Source organism: Macrosteles quadrilineatus, unplaced genomic scaffold, assembly GCF_028750875.1.
Source record: "Macrosteles quadrilineatus isolate MER2022 unplaced genomic scaffold, UCM_ALF_1.0 Scaffold_5__1_contigs__length_97177068, whole genome shotgun sequence".
Lineage (NCBI taxonomy): Eukaryota > Metazoa > Arthropoda > Insecta > Hemiptera > Cicadellidae > Macrosteles > Macrosteles quadrilineatus.
In genome coordinates, this window is record NW_026542598.1 from 95,112,798 (window position 1) to 95,136,747 (window position 23,950).

General features: G+C 34.8%; 1 protein-coding gene across 1 annotated transcript; it reads right to left on the reverse strand.

Annotated features, from left to right (window-relative positions):
- Positions 1–2,959: 2,959 nt before the first annotated feature.
- On the reverse strand, positions 2,960–21,130 carry LOC128995337 (LIM homeobox transcription factor 1-beta-like). The gene is made up of 7 exons (XM_054420322.1): positions 21,059–21,130; positions 14,205–14,403; positions 8,567–8,787; positions 7,611–7,747; positions 6,508–6,685; positions 5,306–5,410; positions 2,960–3,367 (listed from the first exon to the last, which is right to left on the reverse strand). Exons 1-7 carry the CDS (start codon positions 21,105–21,107, stop codon positions 3,138–3,140), a joined length of 1,119 nt encoding a protein of 372 aa, XP_054276297.1. The 5' UTR covers positions 21,108–21,130; the 3' UTR covers positions 2,960–3,137.
- Positions 21,131–23,950: the final 2,820 nt, after the last annotated feature.

Here is a 23,950-nt window from a genome sequence, read left to right on the forward strand (position 1 = left end):
AAAGAAGTTGTCAACGTAAGAAATTAATCAAATGTGGTTAGAAAAGAATGGTTCTTTCCATATTGTTTATGTGGAGCAAAGCCAATATCCATTTGGTGGAACAGATCTATGAAGTATATAGCTGTAGTGATGTGTGCTCGTGTAGTTACCAAATGTCACAAAATTGATCCTGAGAAAAGTGATTAGCTTAGATTTCATGGTTTGATTTCCCAGATGGTACTTGATAAATGCTCCTGGCTAAGAAACAGCTGGTCTGAGTCATTAACAAGGCTACCCAAACCATCTCACTACATTCTACACTCACTCTTCAAATTTCATCCTTAATTTTCAGCTTAAAATGGCTATGTCACAGGGTTCTCGCTTTCAAATTTAATTGAAGTCACCACTGAAAAATTGATAACAAGTTGGAACTATGGCAATTAAAATTATCATATTTTTGTTTATAATAAATCATCTCCACTTAACACAGTAAGCAGTAAGCACTTACCTCTACCTCTGATGTGGTTAAACGTCAGGAATAATTTCTGATTGTGAGTTGTATCGTATACAAATACAAGGAACTCTCCATGGCCGTGCGTCAGTGAGGCGTATAGCTAGATGCTTAAAGCATTCATACTGCATGTTTTTTATTCGAACGAGAGCCCACCTGCCAGTGCAAATAAATCAGCTGTAGCAGTTTATTGTGTATAATCTGACCTGTCAATTGGATACTGTTTATGTTTATTGTGACAAAATGTAAACATTCATCTCGCTGTACGGTCAGGCCCTGGGATAGTAAAGGAGTGCAGTTGATTACTGTAAATGTCAAATCAATAAAAGTGTGCCATTTTTGAGATTGCCTTTATGTCCAGTGCACAGATCTGATTACAAGCTATAGTTTATTTTCAGCTGGTCAGGAAGTAAGGTTTCCTAAACTTTTATCTGTCTCAATGGAAACTGAAAATCACCAGTTACTAGCCTCGTGTGATAGTGTAAGACCTTCAGTAAACTTCCTAAGTCACTTTTATGTACATTTACTTTTCCGTATAGACAACAGTCTATTTGTAGGTAACAGATTTTAATAGCGGCTGATGCCTTAGGCCACATAGGTCTTAATCACAGAACGTAATTCTTTCTTGGCAGGAGTTTCGGTTTTCCTTTGCATCGTTTTCAGCTACTATGACTTGACTAATAGCCAGGGTTGGTTACCAGCTAGAATAGTTCTCGGCGTTCTCGCCACAAATTAACTCCCATATTGTTAACCATAATAGGTAACTAGGGCAAAATTAAAAGGCCTACACCAAAATTATACAGGAAGTTAAGTAAATTAATCAATGGGCTAGATGTTTATTAAATATTTATTCAAACATTGAGATATAATTTTACAATATATACAAAAATAATAAATTATACTTTTCCTATGAAACAAAGGCTGTTAAATGAATGCATGGAAAATGAAAAAGTGTAATGAATGCCTGGTTTCACATATAAATAAATAAATACTCTACTCTATAATGGTTAACAAAATATCACATTTGTAAAAGCATAACTTCTACTATACTGACTGGAATACTTTTGCTTCGAAACATAACAGCTCTTTTATGACTAGAATAAGTGTTTTAAGGTTCTTATGTAAATAACATCAAAGTATGGGAAATAACATAAAATACAAATACATTTTTAACATTTTGTCTAAAATTATGGTTATTATAATAGTGTTTTAACTGTTTGCATGAATAAAATTAGATTTTACACCAAAATAGGGTGGGGATATAAGTTTGTAGTGTACAGCCAATTGTAAAAGTTTCTCTTGACACATGTTTAAAAACAAACAATTAACTTAACATATGATTCAATGTTGCCCTTTTGTAATAATTTGTTATCAGCTGTTTTCTAAAATTAAGATTGGATCATTAAGTCTAAAAATGTCTAAATATTTTGTAAATTAAACTTAACATACATTTTGAGTTTTACCTGATGTTTACAATGGTAACATAATCATATGTACAACATTTAAACAATCTCAAAATAAGTTGATTAGACGATAAAACCTTTCATTATCTTTAAAGATGTTATTGAATATAATACTTTGATACATCCTGATAAATAATTTTGGGAAACAAAATAACTATCAGCTACATCTTAAAAATTCTATGATTTAATTGAGAAATTTCTATTATGTGTTGGAAATCTAATTCAAATAAACAATGAGTTTAAAATCTAACCTATGTTTTGTACTTTATACCGCGTTTGGATTATAAAACTTATAGTAAACTCGTTTTACCTTTGTATTCTACGAAAATATTAGTGTTTGACACGTCCAGTGTGTCAAGCACTTTTACTAGATTGAATTAGATAACTTAAGAATAATTTATCTTTGGCTGCGTCTATTATGGTCTATGACGCTAAGCTAAGTAAAAACCTTTTAACAATGGATTAAAGCTATTTTTGCTGTCAAACGATTAGCTGTTACAACTTAACTTCTTTGGAAACATTTTACTCTAGATGCAGAATTTCTTGAGCTATGAAAATCATTCAAAACTTCACCGTCAAAGTAGAAATAACTGATAAAGAAATTTGGTTTGCAGGTAGATTTAGGAACAACGGTTCAACTGATATTTCACCTTTCACATTCATAGAAATGCTCCTATAGTTATTTTTTTAAAGTGTGCTACGCATGTTCAATTCGGCTTGTCTTGTCAGTAATTAGAATTGGCAGAACATTAGATTTTAGAAACTGAGCTCAAGCTGGCGCTCCCACGAACTGTCAAATTTCTGGCTTGATTTAGCTTGTCATTTCAGTTTGTCCTGGTCGAATTGTCAAGCGAAATTGAATTGGGATAAGCGAAACCTGCGAGATGGATGATTGTAGAATAGAATGAGAGTTTGGTGCAGCTTCTTCCATCAACTTTAAATAGTGCAAGGGGGAAGTGTATGTTTAACAGTTAACCTAAGCTTGTATTGAATAAGTCTAGCCGATTATGGTTTCCAAATTGATAACCCAGCCAGACAGCTTAAGAAATTCCATCCAGAGTTAATTCCACGTTTCAAACAAATATCCAGTCTCTTGAAGCTTCAATCCCAGAATGCTGTTGGGGCCGCTCCCGTTTCCCCTCCGTGGACTAGTGACTATCGTAACTTTTCACCTGCGTCTTTGTCTACTGTTCAGAGCTGCTAAAGTAAGAGTTCTGCATGAGGTAGAGCTTGTCTATAGGGTTGATCTGTCCCAGCAGTAGACCTTCAGAGGTATGTTGTAAGGGATGCGGGTGAGGAGGAGGACCTAGCTCTAAACTGAGGGTGTCGGAACCTCCCTCGTCCAGGTTGGTGCTGTCGTCCAATGAGATGTCCGAACTGCAGAAACTCTCGCCTGAGTGCGCTGGGTAGGCATCTGCGGAAAAAAGATTGAGATTTAGTAAAGGCTCAGGTTGTCTAAATTTCGTATCAGCTGACCTAAAGATAAGAAATATTGTTACTTTGCAACAACAGTCAGGAATGTTCCTTAGCTTTTCAGTAATGTTCATTAAAAACTATTAAAATAAAACTACTACTAAATAATACTACTATTTGTGTCACCTATAATTTTTTGGGTAGTGCTTTTCATCCCGTCGTTCTAGGGTTATTTTTATTGTTATTTTACACCCTATGGCTCTCTTGAACACAAATTCCTCATGCAGACTATTCCTGTTTCGTTTGCTTGTTCTAACTGTTAAGTGGTCGTCACAAATATAATATATGCGCTCAGTAATTACCAAGGTATTGTCATCTTGTGATGCTCACTGTTAATAGGAAAACGTGATCAGCGAGATAGTTATTTGTGTCACTTATTCAAACAGTTCACATGGCGTTACATTTATGTAACTGTATTCTTTGTAATCTTATACCAAGATAATAGGTGACACTTCAGTAACAGTATTATTTATCCTCTGGTACGTTAAATAACACATATACCACTAGTTTAACTCCCCTTGTGGACGATTGAGAACCAAGAAGGACTGGACACATTTTGCTTTATTTACAAATTATAGTAGTAGTATTTTACTTTGTGAAAAGGTTTTATTTGTGTTGACAACTAACTACAAAACAGAAAAAACGTATTTTCAATGGGAAACAAACTTATCATATTCAGCATGTTCTTCAGTGAGATTTGTTCATCATTCAACAACATAACAGTAAAAGTTTAGTGGTTAAGTTTAGTTTTCAACATTCAACACTCTGCATAAGGCTTTTTCAGAATCAAAACGGTGACCTGGAAGAGTATGTTTTCAAAAATAAGAAAATTATTGTTATGTGCATTATTTAGATATAGAATCTTTCCATTTCGGTAACGTCGCTCCACAATAGCAGTTATTGGTATATCATTCATACTCGAGTTGTACTGTTATCTTTACAATCCACAGTAAATTGAATTTGCACAGATTTATTGTGTTTGCTGTATGAAAGAAACCATATGCCGCAATGGTTGAGCCATGTCCTGATGTTTGATTGATTCAAGAGTAAATGGTTGTGATGAGAAAAACAAAAGTGAAATTGGTACAAAGTTAAGCTTGCACTGTTACCATTTCAATTTGTTTTAACTGTGGTGTACCTTAAACTAGTATTTTAACATTTAAAAAATACAAATAGACCTGCAGAACAACTGACAATACAAAAATGGTTAGATAAAAACTTGTAATTTAAAAATTTGAACCAATTCAGTAGATTAAATTTAAATAAATTGGTACCCAATTTTGGCAATGTACAAATTTGTTAACAAGTTCAAAAAAGTTGAAAAATGTTGCATGTCCGTTATTTTCCAAAAAGGTAAACAAGAATGTAGAAAAAAAATACTAATAAACAGTACCGTACGTACTCTTTTTAAAATGGTAAAACGGAGTAATTAGTTAGTTCCCTAATTAATTTAAAGTATCCCTCACTTAATACACTGTTTTACTTTTAGAAAATGACTCAAGTCAACAGAAACTGAATGCATAACAGTAAAATTGTGGGAAATCAATTGTTGTCAAATAAGCTATCTCTACAATTATTGGCTTAAAACCTGGCCTTGTATTTTTAAGTCCAATTTTTAAGAATTTTCTGAAGGGTATTGAGTACCTTTCGACTCTAAGGGTGAAACATTTACCCTTATTTCAATCACTCATTCAGCAATTCCTAGATTATTTTATACGATGTTTTTACCACCTGAAGTCCTAAAAGTGTTACTCTAGTCTAGGTTTTAAACCCAAACATCCCCCCCACAAAAAAAAACCCCACATCCAATAATGTGCCTTTTTATATAAAACGCTGTGTAAAATATTCATATGTACGAGTAGGTAAAATAAGCACTCACCATCAGGGGAGTATGGATGATTTGGGTTGAGAGGTTGGCTAGATTGGGCGTACGTTGTATCAGACGAGTCATGCATGCTGAGCCCATTTATGCCCAGGTAGTGATCTGGAATAAAATACACGGTTAATTCACATACCTAGTGTGCTATTAAATTATCTATCTCTGTGGTACATGGCTTAACTAAGGAAGGTATTACACATATTGAAGTTATTTCAAAAAGGTGTGAATATTTTCTTAAGGTTTCACTCAGCAACTCATTTTGGCACTTAAGTGGTGCCATTTTGAAACAATAAGAGCGTACAACGATTGATACAATGAATATAACCATTGAGTATACACGTAACATGTATACTCAATGATATAACATAGGTTACCCACCTTTTTTTAATAACTAAAAAAAAGTACCACTAAAAAAGTAACTAAATAAACTAAACTAAAATAAAGTAACTAAAAAAAGTAACTAAATTTTTTAATCCACCTTTTTTTGTCGTCAGTCCACTATCTCTACATGACTAGTTTAGGAGCATCATAGCTCGATTTTTAAACCGAAAGTTGTAAAATTTGTCAAAGATGCTTGATAATTGTCTGTCGGCGTCGGATATGGTTCTTTTGGTCAAAATACGTGTCACTAACCTTACCTCACGGCGATTCAATAATTTACAAAATTCTTAAAACACACCGCAAAGCGACATTTCAACTACAGAGCTGCCATTCTGTTCACCAATGATGTCAGTAAACGTCGAGCCGCTTCTTTGCAGCCATACGCAAACTACGGAGATATACGCAAAAACAGCCCTTAGAAAAATACCCTAATATATGATTTTCTGAAATTAGCTTTATATAGTAATAGATAGTGAATCGGTGATGACTAAAGGAGTAACCTATATTTATAGCATAGAATGTTTCCATTTGTAGTTTAATGCTGAAGACTGAAAGAGCACATTGAAGTACACACACTCACACAAGTAAACATAGAGGTGTATACTCTTCTTTCTACACAAAATTTATCCCGGGTTTGAATCTTTCAAAACTGCCTCTTCTAATTGAGATTACATAATGAGTATACCTATATTTATAAATCCCACTAGGGTTTAACCATTATTCACAATAGTCATTGTAGAAATTGTTTTGTTGTTCATTTTGTTACTTTTTACAGTTACCTGAACTCATTTTTTTATACCTAAACTACTCACTATTATCACCTGAGAGAGGTTCTTGTTTGATGTTTTTGTCCCTCTTCTCGTCTTTATCACCCGGAGATTTGTCCGAGTCTTGTTTCTGTTTTCTCTGTATCTTCTTCATCTTTGCTCTTTGGTTTTGGAACCAGACTTGTACGACTCTCACACTCAGACCTGTCTCCTTGGCTAGGGCTTCTCTAACCTACGAAACGAAACATTTTTCTAATTATGTATTACAGAACTATTTTTGTGGTTTCATTCATCAACCACTATTTAAGTCCATCACCAGTTTACAGTCTGGAATGGAGTAAAGTGTTTGGACATTGAAATGTACGCAAGGATTAGAGGGAGGTCAGATATCATATTTAAAATGTTTATGCTGTTTTACAATGTTTTCCATGGTGTATGCTGACTGATTTTGTTTATCGGTCTTAAGACAACCAAAATAATGGGAATTTTATATGCAAATCATGGTGTTTGAACACAAGCGATTATCAAACTAATAGGAGACATCTCTTTACAACAATTAGGAACCATGCCTTGGAAGTCTCAAACAAGCAGATTTGCAGCCAAAGTTTCCTTAAATTCAAACACTCTCCATGGAAACTGATGATCAACTACTGCCGGTCCCATTGTGCTAATATGGAAATATGTACAGGCTTTTAAGCACTCCCTAAGCATTTAATGCACATTTTCTACGTCAAACCAATTTTCTGCATGGGTACATATCTGTCAACTGACAACAGTGACCACCAGGGATTGACACGTTCCTACTGAAATGTAGTCACAGAACGTGATTCATACTACGTTGACGTTGTGGAAGCGTCAATTTTCTTTCACAACGTTTTTGAATATTATGACAACACTAATTACTCCAAGGGTGGAAATCAGCTAGCATAGTAGTGAATGAAGTAAGGAACATGACGTTAATCTGAGAATTGAAGTAGCTCCATTGGTTGTGACATTAGCTGAGGAGACCTTAATTTACGGACAAAGCTCGTCAAACAATGAAATAATATATATATATGACTTATCATAATTTTAGTGGTAGTAAGTAAAACAAGACAATAAAAAGATAACTTGACAATATAGGTTTATGGAAACAAAGGAGAGAAAGTAATATTCACCTTACGACAAGGCTTGGGACTGACTTCAAACGACGCCTTGAACTGTCTTCTCTGGGCCGATGTTAGAATCGTCCGTGGTCTCTTGGGTCCTCTTCTGCCGTCTCTCGGTCTACTGTTTTCATCCAGCAACATGTCGTCTGCAACAATTGTGTGTTTCGTTATGTTTCTCAATTAGCTTTGGAAACTGGAAGCAGAACTACAAGAAGATTGTCACTACTCGTGATGGGGAGTGTGTTCAAAGTTGTTGATGTAAAATAACTGTTTCTTGTTCTTTAGAGTCAATTTTGCATGATGCACACCAGAGAACAAGCCTTATTTTACAACTGTATCGTAATTGTCTGATTCAGTGTTGGACTAATGAAATCGTAGCATTGATACCAAAGTAAGATTACCTGGTTTCCAGGATATTAAAAAACTAATGATTCCTAATAATCATTGTTGGATCCAGTCTAAAATAATTTATTTTACAAAACCATAAAAGTCTAAACACTGGGTTGGTAGGTGTTTATAGAAAATCTGTTAATGATTCTAAGGACATTCTTTAGTAAGAATAACGTATTGCTTAAATTTATTGCTTATTTATGGTAAACTTAAGTGGTGTCTAGCGCTAGTGCTGGTGTCTAGGGTAATGACCCCCTCTGCCCTCATGTATTATAATGCTCATGGTGGAGGAAGACCCTGTGCCCAGTGCGATAGCAATTTCCGTGCAGTGCTCACCGTTCAGCCTCTTCCTTGATCGTCAAAAGTATATTTTTGCCCCAACCAGAGCTGAAAGTGCACGGTTGTCCCATATGCTTGTCTCCTCTGTATCTCACTTGTCTGTGGCTCAGTTTGAATTATTTCAAGACACAACTGTGGACCCTTTATCAGGTGAGGGCTATCTCAGCGATCCAGCTATGGTAAAACATCATTCTTGTTAGTTGCAGCATATTTGATTTTTTTAACAGCTGTTATACCTGTAGGGCTTGACTGCTGCAGGAGGAACATCTCTTTCTCAAAGTCTTGTCTGCAGAACAGCTGGCCGCCTCGCAGCACAAACTGTTCGCCTTTCTGCAGTGGTTGACAGCAGACGACGCATACAAAGCAGGGCAAGTGGTACACGTGTGCCTGGGCTCTCATCACCATCTCATGAGGCAGCAGTCTGTCTCCACAGCGGGAACACTTCACTCCAAACAGTCTGGAAATAAAACCATGTTGTTCTTTAGATCATCAAAAACATAAAATTTATCAAGGCAGAAACTCACACTGAGGTACGTATTTAATTTAAACTCAATTTGAATGTTTATGATTGAGTGGGACATAATGAAATGATACATATATAGAAATTTTATAACGTACAGTTACACAAATTTCTAACAGTTTGTATTTGTTTCAGATGAATGAAGATAACAAATTTATAATAACTTAATCTTAGACAGACAACAAAAGTGGACCAAAAACATAAGCATACGAAAAAGCCTTATAATGAAATTAAAACTCTCTTTTCTATCAATGCAGTAACCAACGCATATAGGTAAGTACGGTATTTAATTTAAGCTTAATTAGAATAATTTAGAGTGATTGTGACACAGAGAGAGATAACTCATGTATTTGTTTATATTATATACACTAACAATGTTTTCTACAAGTTCATATTTGTTTCAGATGATATGAAGATCAAGAAGTGTAAAACAATTGAAAAAGGAAATAAAAACCACCCAAAACACGTACAATAGAAGCCGTGGCTGTTTTTAAAGACGTAATGATCATGGAAAGCTGGGTCCAGTTTGGAATCGTCAAAAAACTTCTGACTTTTCTCATGATCAAATTGGTGACCTTCTACAAAGACCCCAATAACGAGGCTACACAGATCATCTCACTTCATTCTACACTCATCCTTCACCTATATTTGGGTTGAAATAATGAACACGTCTAGGTGGTGTCCTCATCTCAATTGATAATGATAATAGCTTGTGAGAATATCAAGATTTCATTGTGAAGAAGCAATATCTTTAAAGCTGTGAAAACAATGGTTCTATATCATATAACTTGTAGAATGAATGATTGATTTGAAACATGGATGGATGGAGATGAAGAAAATCAGACAAAAATCTAGTAAATTGATGAAAACAAAAGAAGAAAACCCAAAATAAATTGCAAGACATCATAAATGAGGACTTAATACTGATAGGAACACATCTACTGTAAGTGAAAGAGATGAAAAACTTGATTTAGATGGGAAATGATTTAATCTTAAGTGCTATAACATCTTGGAAACAAGTTTGTCTGAACAGGATGAATTAAAAATAGTGGTATATACAGTAGTACAAACCACAATCTAAAATGGTAGATTTAGTAAACCACAATAGTGAATACAGAATACTCAATTTTCTGTGGTATTATTCAAGGTTCCTTTAGCATTTAAATTCCAATATCCATTTGGTTAGAAAAATACAGTTTTTGCACAATTTAACATTTTTGCTTGATTATAGATGTTTCCCTCTCCAATTGCATGTTCATAGTTTGTTGCTCTTTGTTTCTTACCAACATGTATATAAATTCCTCCAAACAATTTCATCTTTTACAATGTGAAACAACTTTATACAAAATAAGCCACGGTTTGTAAAATGCTTATTGCTCATAGAAAACTGGGTCCAGTTTGAAATAAAAAATCTTCTGACCTTTCCCAGGATCAAATTGGTGACCTCCTAACAAAAAAACTTGATCGCACACAAATAAGTAATGTAATTTCAAAACCAAAGGTTCAATTCTAATTTCAAACTGAGGCCACAGGGAAACATTCAGTTGTGAAACGACAAATTCAGAGAGAACTTTGAGTTGAGTCACGTGCACGAATGGAGCCTTTGGTGAGGGGTGGTTGGGGGTCTGGGGGAGGAGGAGTGAGAGAGGGTGGGGGGGAGAGAGAGAGAGTCGGAGGAGGAGTAGAACCAATATCGCGCTGTTGTAGGTGATCTGTCTGAACGTCCGTGACAAATGCTACCGTCCTCGACTCTGGGTAAAAATACGGCGAACAAATGACAATACAGGCGACCTCTAGACACAGGAGTTAGTTTTGTTTAGTTCACACTTAATTTATATTACGTGTTGATATGGGTATTGGTGGTTTTAGAAGAGGACATTACATTTTTTTTTTTAGTTATGTCAGCATATTATATTGAACACGAAAATTTTAGAGGCTTGGACCGATTTCCAGTGTTAATATTTGTTTAGTCTTGCATAACAAATGCTAGACGTAGACGTACCTTCTGCATATTTTGCACAAGATCCCTTATCCCTTAAAACTGTATATTGACTGTAACATTTTGAAAACAACTTAATTGAGAAGGTGATACTATTAGTGGTATAGCGTTTTGTTATGAATACACTTTTTTTTATATTTATATTTTTTTTTTAAGCGTTCGTTGATTATCAATTAACGGGACCTTAAGCTTTTAAATGCGTGCTTTGTTGTATTTATTTATTTATTTTTGTTAATTTAGTTTAGCACACTGGTCTGTTTATACAATGTGCATACATAATGTCGACTTTGGATTACTATACAACTATTTACATGTCTCAGAGCTTGTAGAAAACGGTAATGAAACGCGAAAATCTTTTACAAAGACGTACACAATTTACTGTAAATAGAAAAGGTGATCAATGGTGCGTATGGTCCTAGTAAGGATACATCGGTTTAAGGAAAAATTTAAGGGTCTTTGTATCACTCTACAAGCTGAGAAAAAAATGTAAATAAATAGCCGGGAAACTATAGTCCTTGCTTGATAATAAAACAGCTGATTTCAGTCCGACACAGTCAGTATGGTAGCTGTTTTGATTATTCGACACTCTTAGTTCTCCTAAATCATCGGTTTTTTTTTATAACCTGAACTTTGATAACAATAAAGCTTTACAGGCCATCTCACTACATAGAAGTCGGAAACCCGGTTGATACAATTGCTGTTGAATGCATTCATGTAATAACTCTTAAAAGTGATTCGAATTTGATTCAATGTGAAACAGACGAGTACGAAGATGCAAACGTTGAATTTGTTTAATGTTCCTCGTTAAATTAAACCATTCGCTAGCTGTTTACCTACTGTTTGTTGACTGTTTACCACAAAAAATTCTAATTTAACTAAACTATTGTCCTTGATAAGTGTTATATTTATGATTGACTAGCTGTACCCGCGGGCTTCGCCCCGTTTAACTTCATAAGTATTCGCATGGCTCATTCACGTCCTGGTTGAAGTTCGTTCGCTACGCTCACTCACCTTTAGGTTGGAGCTCGTTCGCTGCGCTCACTTGCCTTCAGGTTAGCTCGTTCGCTACGCTAACTCGCCTCAAGGTTGAAGTTCGTTCGCTACGCTCACTCACCTTTTGGTTGGAAATTAGCTGTTGTCATAAATTAACAAAAAAATTAATAGTGCTGCACCCTGTTGGTAATCCTTGTAACTTTTATGCTGTTGAACATCATAGAACAGAACCAACTTGTTTAATTGAGACAGCTGTTAAGATTCATTAATTCCTTTTAAATATGAAAAATCATAAGATTAACATGGGGAACTACAGAGCCACTGGGGCGGAGCCCGAAAGGGTTTTTGAGATAAGAATATGCTTTAATGTTAATCGGGAATGTGAGCTATCAGCATGCCAAATTTCAGCCCAATCCGTCCAGTAGTTTATGCGTGATTGAGCAACAAACACACACACAAACACACACACAAACATACACACAAACATACACACAAACTCACAAACTTTCAGATTTATAATATTAGTAAGATATGTAGCAAAAATCGTCTGTACCGGCAACATACGCATTTAACATCAATAGCACATTTGAGAGAGCATCTTCAGAAGGTAAACAGATGTTATTGCATTTCCTGTCTATTGTTGCCTATGTTGATCACCTGAGACGGCAGTGTAAGAGGGGAGTTTTCCCTCCATATTAAGAACGTCTCGACGCCTCCTTTTTCTGCACACAACGGCCTATTCCGCGCCGCTCCCTTCTTTAATTTGATTTTTTATTTTCTTATAAACCTCCTTCTCGTATAAGATTTTAAACTCTCCCTAGTAAGGATGGTGATTCGAGGAGATGAATTTCTGTAGAGCGTGTAGAAGGTGTGCTAACGCGGAACAGTTTTGGATTTTGAATTGTCAAAGATAATACTGTGCAGTATTTGAAGAGGTCGTAAAATTTCGTAAAATTACAGATTTAAAAATATTATGATTATCATAACACCTATCTTTTAGTCACTACGACGGATATCAGAACATAAATGGTATGGATCATAAGAAAAAAAAATGACGTCACTGTCCCAAAAATATACAAATAATCGAATACCTGATCTGACAGTTCCATTTAAATATTCAAACCTGTTTAATATTGGTACAGTGACGTCTTTTGTTTATATTTATGATACCTACTGGATCTGTTCTAATATCCGTGGTCACTATCGATATTTAATATGATACATAGTTTGCCGAGTAAACTTTGCTCAACAAACAAAAATGTAGGTAGGTACAATAAAACAAGAAAATATAATTTATAGCCAAATCGGTCCTTATAAAATCCAAATCGTTATTTCCTGTTTCAGCTCCTATACTAGTGAATTGTGAAATTGATTATGTTATTAGTCCGGTAAACACATTTTGGAACAGCTACGTGCATATTTTTCGCTATACTAACCTATAAGAATGAAACGGAAACTGAACAAATCCGATATAAAACTACCACTAACTAAAGTACTAGCACTCACAACTAATAAACTCTAAGGGAGGTTATGTTTACGTTTATAGCCTTCATTGCCAATTATAATCAGCTGATGTCCAGTAAAAACTCATTACAGTACAGTAGTACGTAATGCACCCTCATATGATTAAGCTGGCGGCAAACATCTGTTTTCGGACTAAATCCTTTGCGTGGAAAGTTAGTCAAAACATAGTAGTGTGGTGAAATAGCTATTTAAATTACAAGTGTAGTAAGAGCGTTTTTACATCACGCAGGTGAAAGTTGTGCAACGAGCGAAGCGAGTTGCATAATTTACCTAAGTGATGTAAACACGCTCTTGCGTAACGTGTAACGTACAAGATTTTACCTGACCCGACAATATACAGGAGGTTACGAACAATATTTTTCATTACCCATTTCACTCATCCTTTAACAGTAAGGTTCATTTACAAACAAAAGCTAGGTTAGGAAAATTCTTCAAAACATAACAATAAAATTCAAGCACACAGCTGATTTCTAGCGTTAAACGTCGTTGGCTCCATAGAGTTATATTTTTTAAGTTATCCACTCAATGTTATTTAAATGGGTTTCATTACATCACCGAGTGAGTTTTTTGATACTTTACATCACTCGAGAAGTAAGGAAGTTGTATACATCACGCTTAGGATAGGGAAGTTTAACATGGCGGGTTAGGTAAACAAACTAACGTTCTTGGTAGTGCTCTTAATGAACATTGTTTGACTGACAAACTTTGAGAAAATCGGGGGAAAATAGACACCTGTTCCCTGTGGGGATGCTGCACCTATTGATGTTGATGACGACAAAATTAAGACATAATCCATGACATTGAATGAGAAACCTTTTGAGAATTGATTGTCATATACCTGTCGTAGTCCGGTTTGCAGTACAACTTGTTCGCTCGCCAGTAGCACGAATGATTCAGTAGGACTCCACACACGCTGCAAGCCAGACAGTGCTCGTGCCAACTCGCGTCGCCGACTCGCATCAGGAATCTGTCGTGTATCTTCTGTCCGCAGCCTTCACACATCTCGTACGTCTTCTCGCATTTCGGACCCACCAGCTCTGCAAGAAACATCCACATTAGAATAATGTCAAGTTGTGTCTTACTTCTCTGCATTTGTGAAGGGTGCTATTATGTAAATCTGTATAAAGGGAGCAATAGGAAAAATCTTTTTCTAAAGTCACCTGAAAAAGTGGACTTCCTTGCACTGATTATAGTACAGAAAGCTGCTAACTGCTGCATTTTCTGACTTTTTCCGCACTCTTTTTACTTTTGCCGCACTCCAGTATTACAACCAAACAACACAAAACGGCGTGCTTTTATTAGGCACGTAATACGTGTACACTTGAAAATAAATTGGCAACCCTTAAAGAAAGGAGGATATCATGTCTATGGTTAAATTTTTATACACGAGAATTTGCTGGTACTTTGGAAAAGATTCACAATTTTACCCATATTGTGGTTTCTTGTATGAATGGATTTAGTTTAACGGTTTAACTTCCTGTTATGATTAGTCCTTTTGACAGTAATAACCTATTATGTATAGATTATGCGTATTATTTTTATTATGAGTATTATGCTATAGATTTGAATGTAAGCCTAAATGGATTAAAATATTAAAATATGTGTATTTTCTGTAAGAGATATTTTGGAATAAAGATGTTTCTTTGTGAGTTTAACCTCTTTTTCATCCGATTTCCAAGTGAGAAAATGAAAAAATAACAAAACCTCTCCCAATCTTCCCCATTTTTCCCTACCAAATCGTCAAACACATTCACACGATTCAAAACCTCAACTCAACCAGAAACAAAAGCAACAATTCCCAAAATAAACCACTCACGCCCGCATTACAATTCCTTGACACGTTTTGCAACGCTGAACGCGTTTGTCCGTATTGTTGCACAATAAACAGTCGTCTCCAGATAAACATGTGGACGATATTAAGCTCTATATCACGTGGCGCAGATATTTCTCCCGTTTTAATAAGTCGAGATTTACGTTAATCTGCGCCGGCTGTGAGTGATGCGGCGATGTGTCTCTGCGCCGCTGCGCCGTCTGTGTTATTGTACATCCAGGGAGGGAGGTGGGACAGCCCCACGTTGCTCATAGGAATTGGCTTGTAAAAGTATTAAGTGTACTAATAATTCTAGTAGAAATAGTTATCGTTTATGCGTTACCCCGTTTAATAGATAATATATTCACAGAAATATTTTATCGATTAATATATCAATATATTTAGGCTACACCATTTAGACATCTCATCTACATGGACCAGCTGTCACCAATTTCTTATAAAAAAATAACGTAGTTGTATGAGCCAGTCACAGAATGTGCTAGTGTCTAAAATTCTATTTACCTTATTTTTTGTTGCTGACCCTCTTGATAGGTCATAACAGTTGCTATAGCAAATCATAAGACATTCCCCAAGTTTGACTTAGTAAAAAGATTTGTGTATTCGACAGAATTTAGTAATTTAGATCAGCGCGATCTGTTGGTGGCTCACATCAACTACAACGATTTTGATAAAAATCTGGCTACAAATTTAACATGGAGATGGAATGGCTACACTTAAATGGAAACTAAACTTAATCATTCAACCCTTTTCTCATGAAATATAATATGTAACTTTGTTTGACGTTAGCTGGGGTTTTTTCAAGTGCTTATTAATATACACGTCTATTGATGAGATGTGCATTTTAAATTCCGTATTGAAAAGCTCTATGCTCTAACTTAACCGTCTCTTTAATAATGTTTTTAATATACATAATTTTATAAAATGCAAAACCTTACGACTGTCCAATACTTGAAATTACTCTTACTTGAAATTAGCATTTTAGAGATCATCTCTGGATAAAAAAAACCATTCTTTTTTGGACGGTCAATTGTTGAATTTAGCAAATTGTTGACATTACACAGACTAGTTGCAAGAACAAGTAATTCAATACAAATAAACAAAAATTTTCTTGTGTAAATAGATGACAAGTCTCAGACTCTGTACAGACGATTTTAAGGTGATCTTGTATATTATGAGATAGAACCACAACTAAGGCCTATTTCAACCCAAAATATGAATATAATTTTTAGTATAAACATTTGTTACTGATAACTGACTAAGACCAGCTGTTTATTAGCCGGACCATCATTGAAAGCTATGTAATTAAGAGCAGCTAGGTTCAAATTCGAACCATTAAAAATTGTATGTAGGTTTATAGATCAAACCGGCGTCCTTCTAAATTTAGATAAGCATCATTACAACTTAGCTACCCATAAAGGATTATAGAAGTCAATAGCTAAACATATTTTCCAACTTTAAGCAACTACAACGTGGGTTCTACAGGGTGTTTCCAAATTGTCTGGACATATTTTGCGAACTTGTTCCTTGGGGACAAACATAAAATGCCATATAAGTACGGGTCTAAAATTATTTCTATTTGTCGGTCCGTTTATGATTTTTAAGAATTATTTTATCTTTTTTTGGAATTTCTCAAGATAGAAATTTCAAAATAGGTATAAATGTGTATTTTTGTAGATAAAAAGAGCTTACAAATTTTAGTCCTATTAAATTGTGTAACCGAATGTAGAAGAAAAGTACTGATAACTCGGTTGTTTGTCATCTGATTTTAACAAACAAGGTCTCATTTAATTTGGATTTAAATTTTCTATATTTTTGATTAGAAAAACAATGTTCTTAATATTTACGGTCTTAATTAAATTTGGTATTTAAGATTTTAAATGGCTGCCATATTGAAATGGCTTGAGATATTGGAACGAAAATTCGTAAGCTCTACCTACTAAAATACACATTATACCAATTTTGAAATTTGTATCTTGAAAAATGTCCAAGGTATAAAATAATTCTTAAAAATCACAAACAGACCGACAAACAGAAATCTAGGCATTTTAGACCCATACTTATACGATATTTTATATTTGTCTTAGCAAGGAGAAAGTCCACAAAATATGTCCAGACAATTTGGAAACACCCTGTATAAACAGTAGGAAGAAACAGGTGAATCTTACTTAAGTGAAACTTGATGGATCAGCACATGAATCCATCAGCGAAGTTTCTGTTTGAATCTTTCACTCAACTTACAACACAACACCTGGTTCACTTGTATCAATAAATTATTTAAGAGATGTTGGGGTGAGTATTGTGGGTAGTCAGACCCGACCTAATTATCACGTTTTGGAGGGATTCTGGGGGTTTTAAAAGGACATTAGCTAGATTATGCGCTTAGTGTTTACATAATTTAAACTCTTTATAATGCTTTGGGGTCGTAATGAAAATGAGGACTATTACTAGAATTTGTTCAACCTTTGTTCGTATGAGCGTTTGTTTGGTCGTTTTAGAATGAATACGCGAGAGTAACTGGATGAAGTAGTGAATTGAATTTGAATTTTTTTTTGTTTTAAAAGGTTTGTGAGTAATGTTTTTAATGATTATTAAGAGATACTCCAATTATTATTGGACTAGTATTAATATTTGTAATTTTTTTAGTTTTGAGGGAGGTTTTGTGGATTAAAGGAATTGAAAATCAAACAAAATACATTATTTTACCACTTTTTTACACTTCATAAAAATGTTTTAAAGGGAATCACGTTGAACAAGAGTATTATAACGAAATGTTCGTTAAATTATAAATGAGAAAAAACTCTTTGATATAAGTAATTCTAAAATTTGGTAGCTTGACAAGGTAATGTTTTAGTCGTTTACAGAAAGTGTTTTACAGTTAAATCCTCAACACTTTATTACATGTTTAATTGATATCCACAATTTTTATTTATTGGTAACGAAATAAATAAATTGCGTGAAAGTTGTGTAAATAATATTGTACTTTAAATACTGTAATGATTTCCCATAAACGTCCTTGTGAGGGATTATTTTTTGCCTAATGTTTATGTTGATAACGAAATAACATGTTTTTATTGTTATGTTAATACAAGAAAGTACTAATATTTATTCAACCTTTAAAAAGCTATGGATTTAGTTGCGGTTCAGTTTATTTTAAACTAAAATGTCAATGATGGATTTCAATAAGTATTTATACTCGTATTCCTATTTTCTTTAGGTGTTGTCTTCCGGATTACTTAACAATTACTAATCTAGAGGTTGAATACCTTGTTGCCAACGTAATCTTCGGCAGTCATGGCTACACTAAGTGTCGAAACCTTAAGTCTTATGGTGTCATTGTCAAGCCTTGACGTGGTTGTTGCTCCTAGGAGGTCGTCATAAAGTCTCCAAAACACATAAAAGAGATGAAAAATAACAAAAACGAACATTACGTTGGCAACAACATATTCCTAATGATATGTACGTGTTTTTAAACCACTTAAATATACAACTATAAGGTCGCAACGCTGCTCTGCTCAGTTCATAATATTGACTGCGCCTTCAGTCTGTGCGATGCATTACATATACTGCATCTAGAGTGCCTGTCTTACGCCGTTGATTTATTGTTACAAAATAAAAGTTGTTTCGCATAATCAAATCGTTGGACACAATTTTTGGAATGCAAACTAGCGTTGATTCAATTATTCTAGTAAGCTATGACAAAAAATCTTTATATTGTAGGTACTTAAAAATTTGAGTCTCCGAAAAATATTCGTTTTCGTTAACATTTTCCTATGTGTGGTGAGTTTTCACTGTTACTAATTTCAGTTTTTTTATGCAGAAGTTTTAACATAAACACAATTGCTCAAACGTATAACCTTTCAATATTTTAGTCTCTTGGTAGCCCATTCGTACTAAATAGGCTCTGGAAGCACTGCAAACACATTTGAGAAAAAATATTGTTTAAATAGAATTGAGGCAACTACAAAATTATATCAACATTTCAATTAGGGCTAATTATATTTTAAGAAAACTGTCTTTGCTATTAGGGAATATTTTTAATCTTAATTTCTAACCTATAATACAGTACTTCTTCTTTGGTTTATTGCTTATAGACATTCATTATAAATTCACATTTTACTTTTTTTACAGTTTGTGAAAAATAATCAAATAAATTTGGTCGAAAATCCATCCACGACATAAAATGGGCGTTTTGATAATACTTGTTAGGAGAATAAGTGTTAATTGACGAGTTAGGAGATACTGATGTACAACATTATGTATTAGACTGACAATAAAGTTCTTGATTCTTGAAAAAAAAAAAAAAAAAAAAAACGTAATCAGACATAAAATACAATTCTAAACTTCGGATTTTATAATTTGGCAATAATTCTACTTGCAGTACCCAAAGTTGATAGTGTGTTTACAATGCTAATAGAACCTTTGAATAACTGTATTTATCTATTTCATATGAATACATACATTTTTACAAGTTCATATTTTCAGATGACATCTTACAACATGTAACAATTCATTTTCTTGACATCTAATCCGCCAACGATAACAATTTTAATAAACATTTTGAAACAATCACTTCAGTAATGAAACAATAATCACAGAACATATGCTAAATCTTAAGCATAAAGAATTTTTTAAATGGAAATAGGCAGAATTTATCCTACCAGAACCGCTAACTCGTCCATCCTTGTGTTTACAGGCTACTCTTGAGCATTGTTGGGACAGCTGATTGGTTAATCAGAACAGCTGATGGTCATTGTTGTGATCTTCACAATCCAAACACAAGAATCTTTTAAAACTTTTGGCACATTTTATCTCCGATTACAAACATATTTAGCAAGATATTTCAATAGGCATTGTATGGGTAGAAGCTAATGCTGGATCTAATGTAGAGGGGCTGTTGTTGTGTACACATTTCTCTCCCGTTTTTAATTGGAACTGTGTGGTCCATTGCTATGCTAAATTGGCGCAGTCCTTTCCCATAAGACGATAGGTTAACGACTAAGAAGATGGCAATTCATCGCGCCCAGTCGTTTCCAAAACCGATAGTTACATCAACACATTTTGAAATTCCCAAACATCGGGTGCTGTGGGGGTTGCAAGTTGACTCAATATACCGTACTATTTATTCCCCCATGTATTTGATCACCCTGCAATAAAATCTTAAGTCTCTATTATTTGTTTTGATGCCCGATAACATATTGAGTCTGGTAATGTTGACTTAATGCTCCTTTCCAGTTTGAAAATGCACGTTACAATCAGAAGTTTATCGGTTATTTTAATACCAGAATACGTACAATTATATGTGGTCGTCAAAGTAAAATAGAAACAGTGGACATCAACATATTTCATTGTAGCAGGTCAGGGCGCCGGTTAACCTTATTTTAATTGTCTTCATATGATTCATAAGGACGATTATAAGGATAAAATCATAGACTCTGGGATACTGAAGTTAACACCAACAGCATCGACATATTGCAGCTAAATCTTCGTTGATAAAGAACTTTGTTGAATAAGCCACTCACAGAAATTAAGTACAATTACCAAGCTATGTTTTCTCCATTAGTGTGAAATTTTACTTTCAGTCTCTTATTTAAACAATTGGGGGTTTCTGATTAAAATCAGCCGAAAATGTCCATCTGCGCAATGTGTTGATGTCTCCAATTAATTAACGTTTATTTTCATAGTTAAACTGGCTAAAATTTTAACATGAGTGTGGAATCTGTAGCTCCTTATGCGGTAAAAGATAACATTAAAGGGGGTGTTAGTGTTTACGATCTTTGATTTCATACTGGTTTCAACCCATACAAGTAGCAACCTTCTATATCCAAACAAATCTACAGAAAAATCTTAAAATGTACAAATACCTTGGCCGGGGTGGGTCGGCACCATATTGCACGGGATAAACTCCAGCATTTCCAGGCAGCGCACACACTGAACCACAACGGCACACTGGTGGTGGGCCGACGCTGCGTCGGGCGTCGCGGCGACTCCTCCGCGCGTCAAGTAGTCCCTCACCCCATTGGCTGGCGGGGCCACGCCCCCTCTCCCGCAATGGCAGTCTACTGACCCCAGACAGACGGAGCTCTTTGCTTCAAGACTGAGGCCCCGTCATGCTCGACCGAGCGTGAATTTTAAATCCCCATATCACTGTTTGCTCATAACTTATTACGTGAACTCGACTGGAAGTGTAACCAGGCTTTGAGGGCGAAGGGGTTTAGGTCGGGCCGCGTTTGGGGAAAAATTCCAATATGTCTTGATGGTCCGCGTGGGGTTGAAGAGGCTTGCAAGGTTGGGCTGGACTGTGTTGCGGTGAAATGTTAGTTTACATGTTCCATAATTAAATGGACTAATGCATCTTGATTTGGTTAAGTAATTGAATTACTCATCTAAATTCGTTTGTTCCTAGAAATCGTGTTGAGGATATTTTGAACTCTATTAGCACTTATTTTGAGGTAATAGTGCTCTCCGCGTAATTAAAAGGTCGCCGGTTGGATTTTGGAAAATAAACACATTTTGATGGTTCGAAACTGGACCCAGCTTTGTTCATTAGGCTTTTAGTAATGACTAGCTGTGTACCCGTTCTACGCACGGGGATCTTATAATATTCAGTTGAAACCTTCTTATATAACGAACAGCAGTTGGTTTGCATATTTTAAGATATGCTGGCCAAACTATTATACATAGCTTCATTTTATGTTGTTTTTTGTTGTTCCGGATCGGTATGACAATCAATAAAAGGTTAAATTACCTCTGTGTCTGCCGGTCGATCCTATAACGGTAGGCTTACTTTTATTTTTACTATCTGATCTCGTTTGCATGGCTCAATCACGTCCTGGTTGAAGTTCGTTCGCTACGCTCACTCACCTGTATGTTGGAGCTCGTTCGCTGCGCTCACTTTCCTTCAGGTTAGCTCGTTCGCTACGCTCACTTGCCTTCAGGTTAGCTCGTTCGCTACGCTCACTCGCCTCCAGGTTGCAAATTAGCTGTTGTCATAAATGTAAAAGAAATAATAGTGCTAGTGCTGCACCCTGTTGGTAATCCTTGTAACTTTAATGCTATTGAACATCACAGAACAGAACCAACTTGTTTAATTGAAACAGCTGTTAAGATTCAATAATTTCATTTCTCATAAGGTTAACATGGGCTTCCAGAAATTCCACGTCAAAAATCGACAAAAACTTGATTTTCAAGGGTTTACTGTTAAATATCTAACTGTCTCATATTCGATGAAATACGTCTAAAACCATCTCATATATGTATAGTATTTGGAAAATAAGTTTCAGGCGGGACAGTGCTATAGTTATTGAGGAGTAGTTGTAATAAAGTGCGTATTTTAGCGTTACCAAGAGAATGACAGATAGACAGACAGACAGACAGACAGACAGACAGACAGAAATTGAGATAAGGTTTGATTCGGTTTCTCTGACCTATGAAATGTAAAAATAACCAAAAAGTTCATTATTCTAAGCAATGTACAGACAAAACTCTAATTTTATTTATATAGATACTAATGAAACAGCTGACTAGTTAGTCAGCAACAAAGCAACTCAAGGCATCTCGCTTCATTCTATAGTCATCTTTCACTTATATTTGGGGTAAAATATGCACCTAGTTGGCGCCCCCATTTTAATTAGTAATATTTTACTGATAACATTCTGAAGATATGTAAATGTGAAGCAAGTGGAAAATGTCTAATGTCCATCCTACTTTACTAACTAGCAAGGCTTGCTGGCTTTGTGAAAGAGTTTGATGGTAGTCCAACTTGATTTCTTAAACAGGTGGACTATCTCTGTAAAATAGAAGTATTTTGAAACTATTACAAACATCCTTTATGGAAAATAATCAATCACAATATAAACACAAAATAGTTGGGATGTATATTAGTTGATTGGTACGTAGTTTTCAGAATAAGTGCAGGTTAAAGTATTGGGTGTTTAAATCGGTGACGAGACGAATAATCAGTATTCGGATGTGGAACATAATTTTCAACTATGGCAAACCCATTCAATAAGTGTTGTCTTTCAGTTTTCCTGGAGAATTTGTTGGTCTGCAAACGTTTACACAAGTGAGGCAGTGCTTTAATGTCTTAATACCTCGGTTTAGCTCGGTAAATACAATGATTTTTACATAATTACACTGGGACATTAGAGCTTTCAATTGATTTTTGTTACATTTATGATGGTAAATAAATATGCAATGAAGCTATTCAGATTTTACATAAACACGTCACAACTTAATGTACAATTTTATAATACAAATTACGTCTGAAAATTACATATAAAAGACTTGGTACCTTTTAAAAATCCTCCGTAGAGAATATAAATTTATGTTAAAATATTCGATCGGTTTTTGTGAATACAATTTACCCTATATTATCCCAGGTGGTGTTTGATATTAAAGAATATCGGCTTCCTTCAATAACAAATCCTCTTCTTCGGAAACGCACAAAGACATTCGGGAATTTTAAGGTAAACAAATTATATAAACGTGTGTCACAATTATCAACTATAGAAAAAGTGTTACTGAAATAAATTAGTAAGAAAGTTATAACCTGTTTACAATTTCTTTATTTTATTTTTATTTTATTTTATTTTATTTCCAACGGCAGCAGCCAATTTACAAAGATAAACATGATGGTTGAATACAACAAAATAGGTAAGCAAAATTTGATGATAAATATAAGTTAACAAAGATATAACAGGTTATAAATATCCAAAGCGTAACAACAACAAAAAAAAAAAAAAAATAAGATTAAC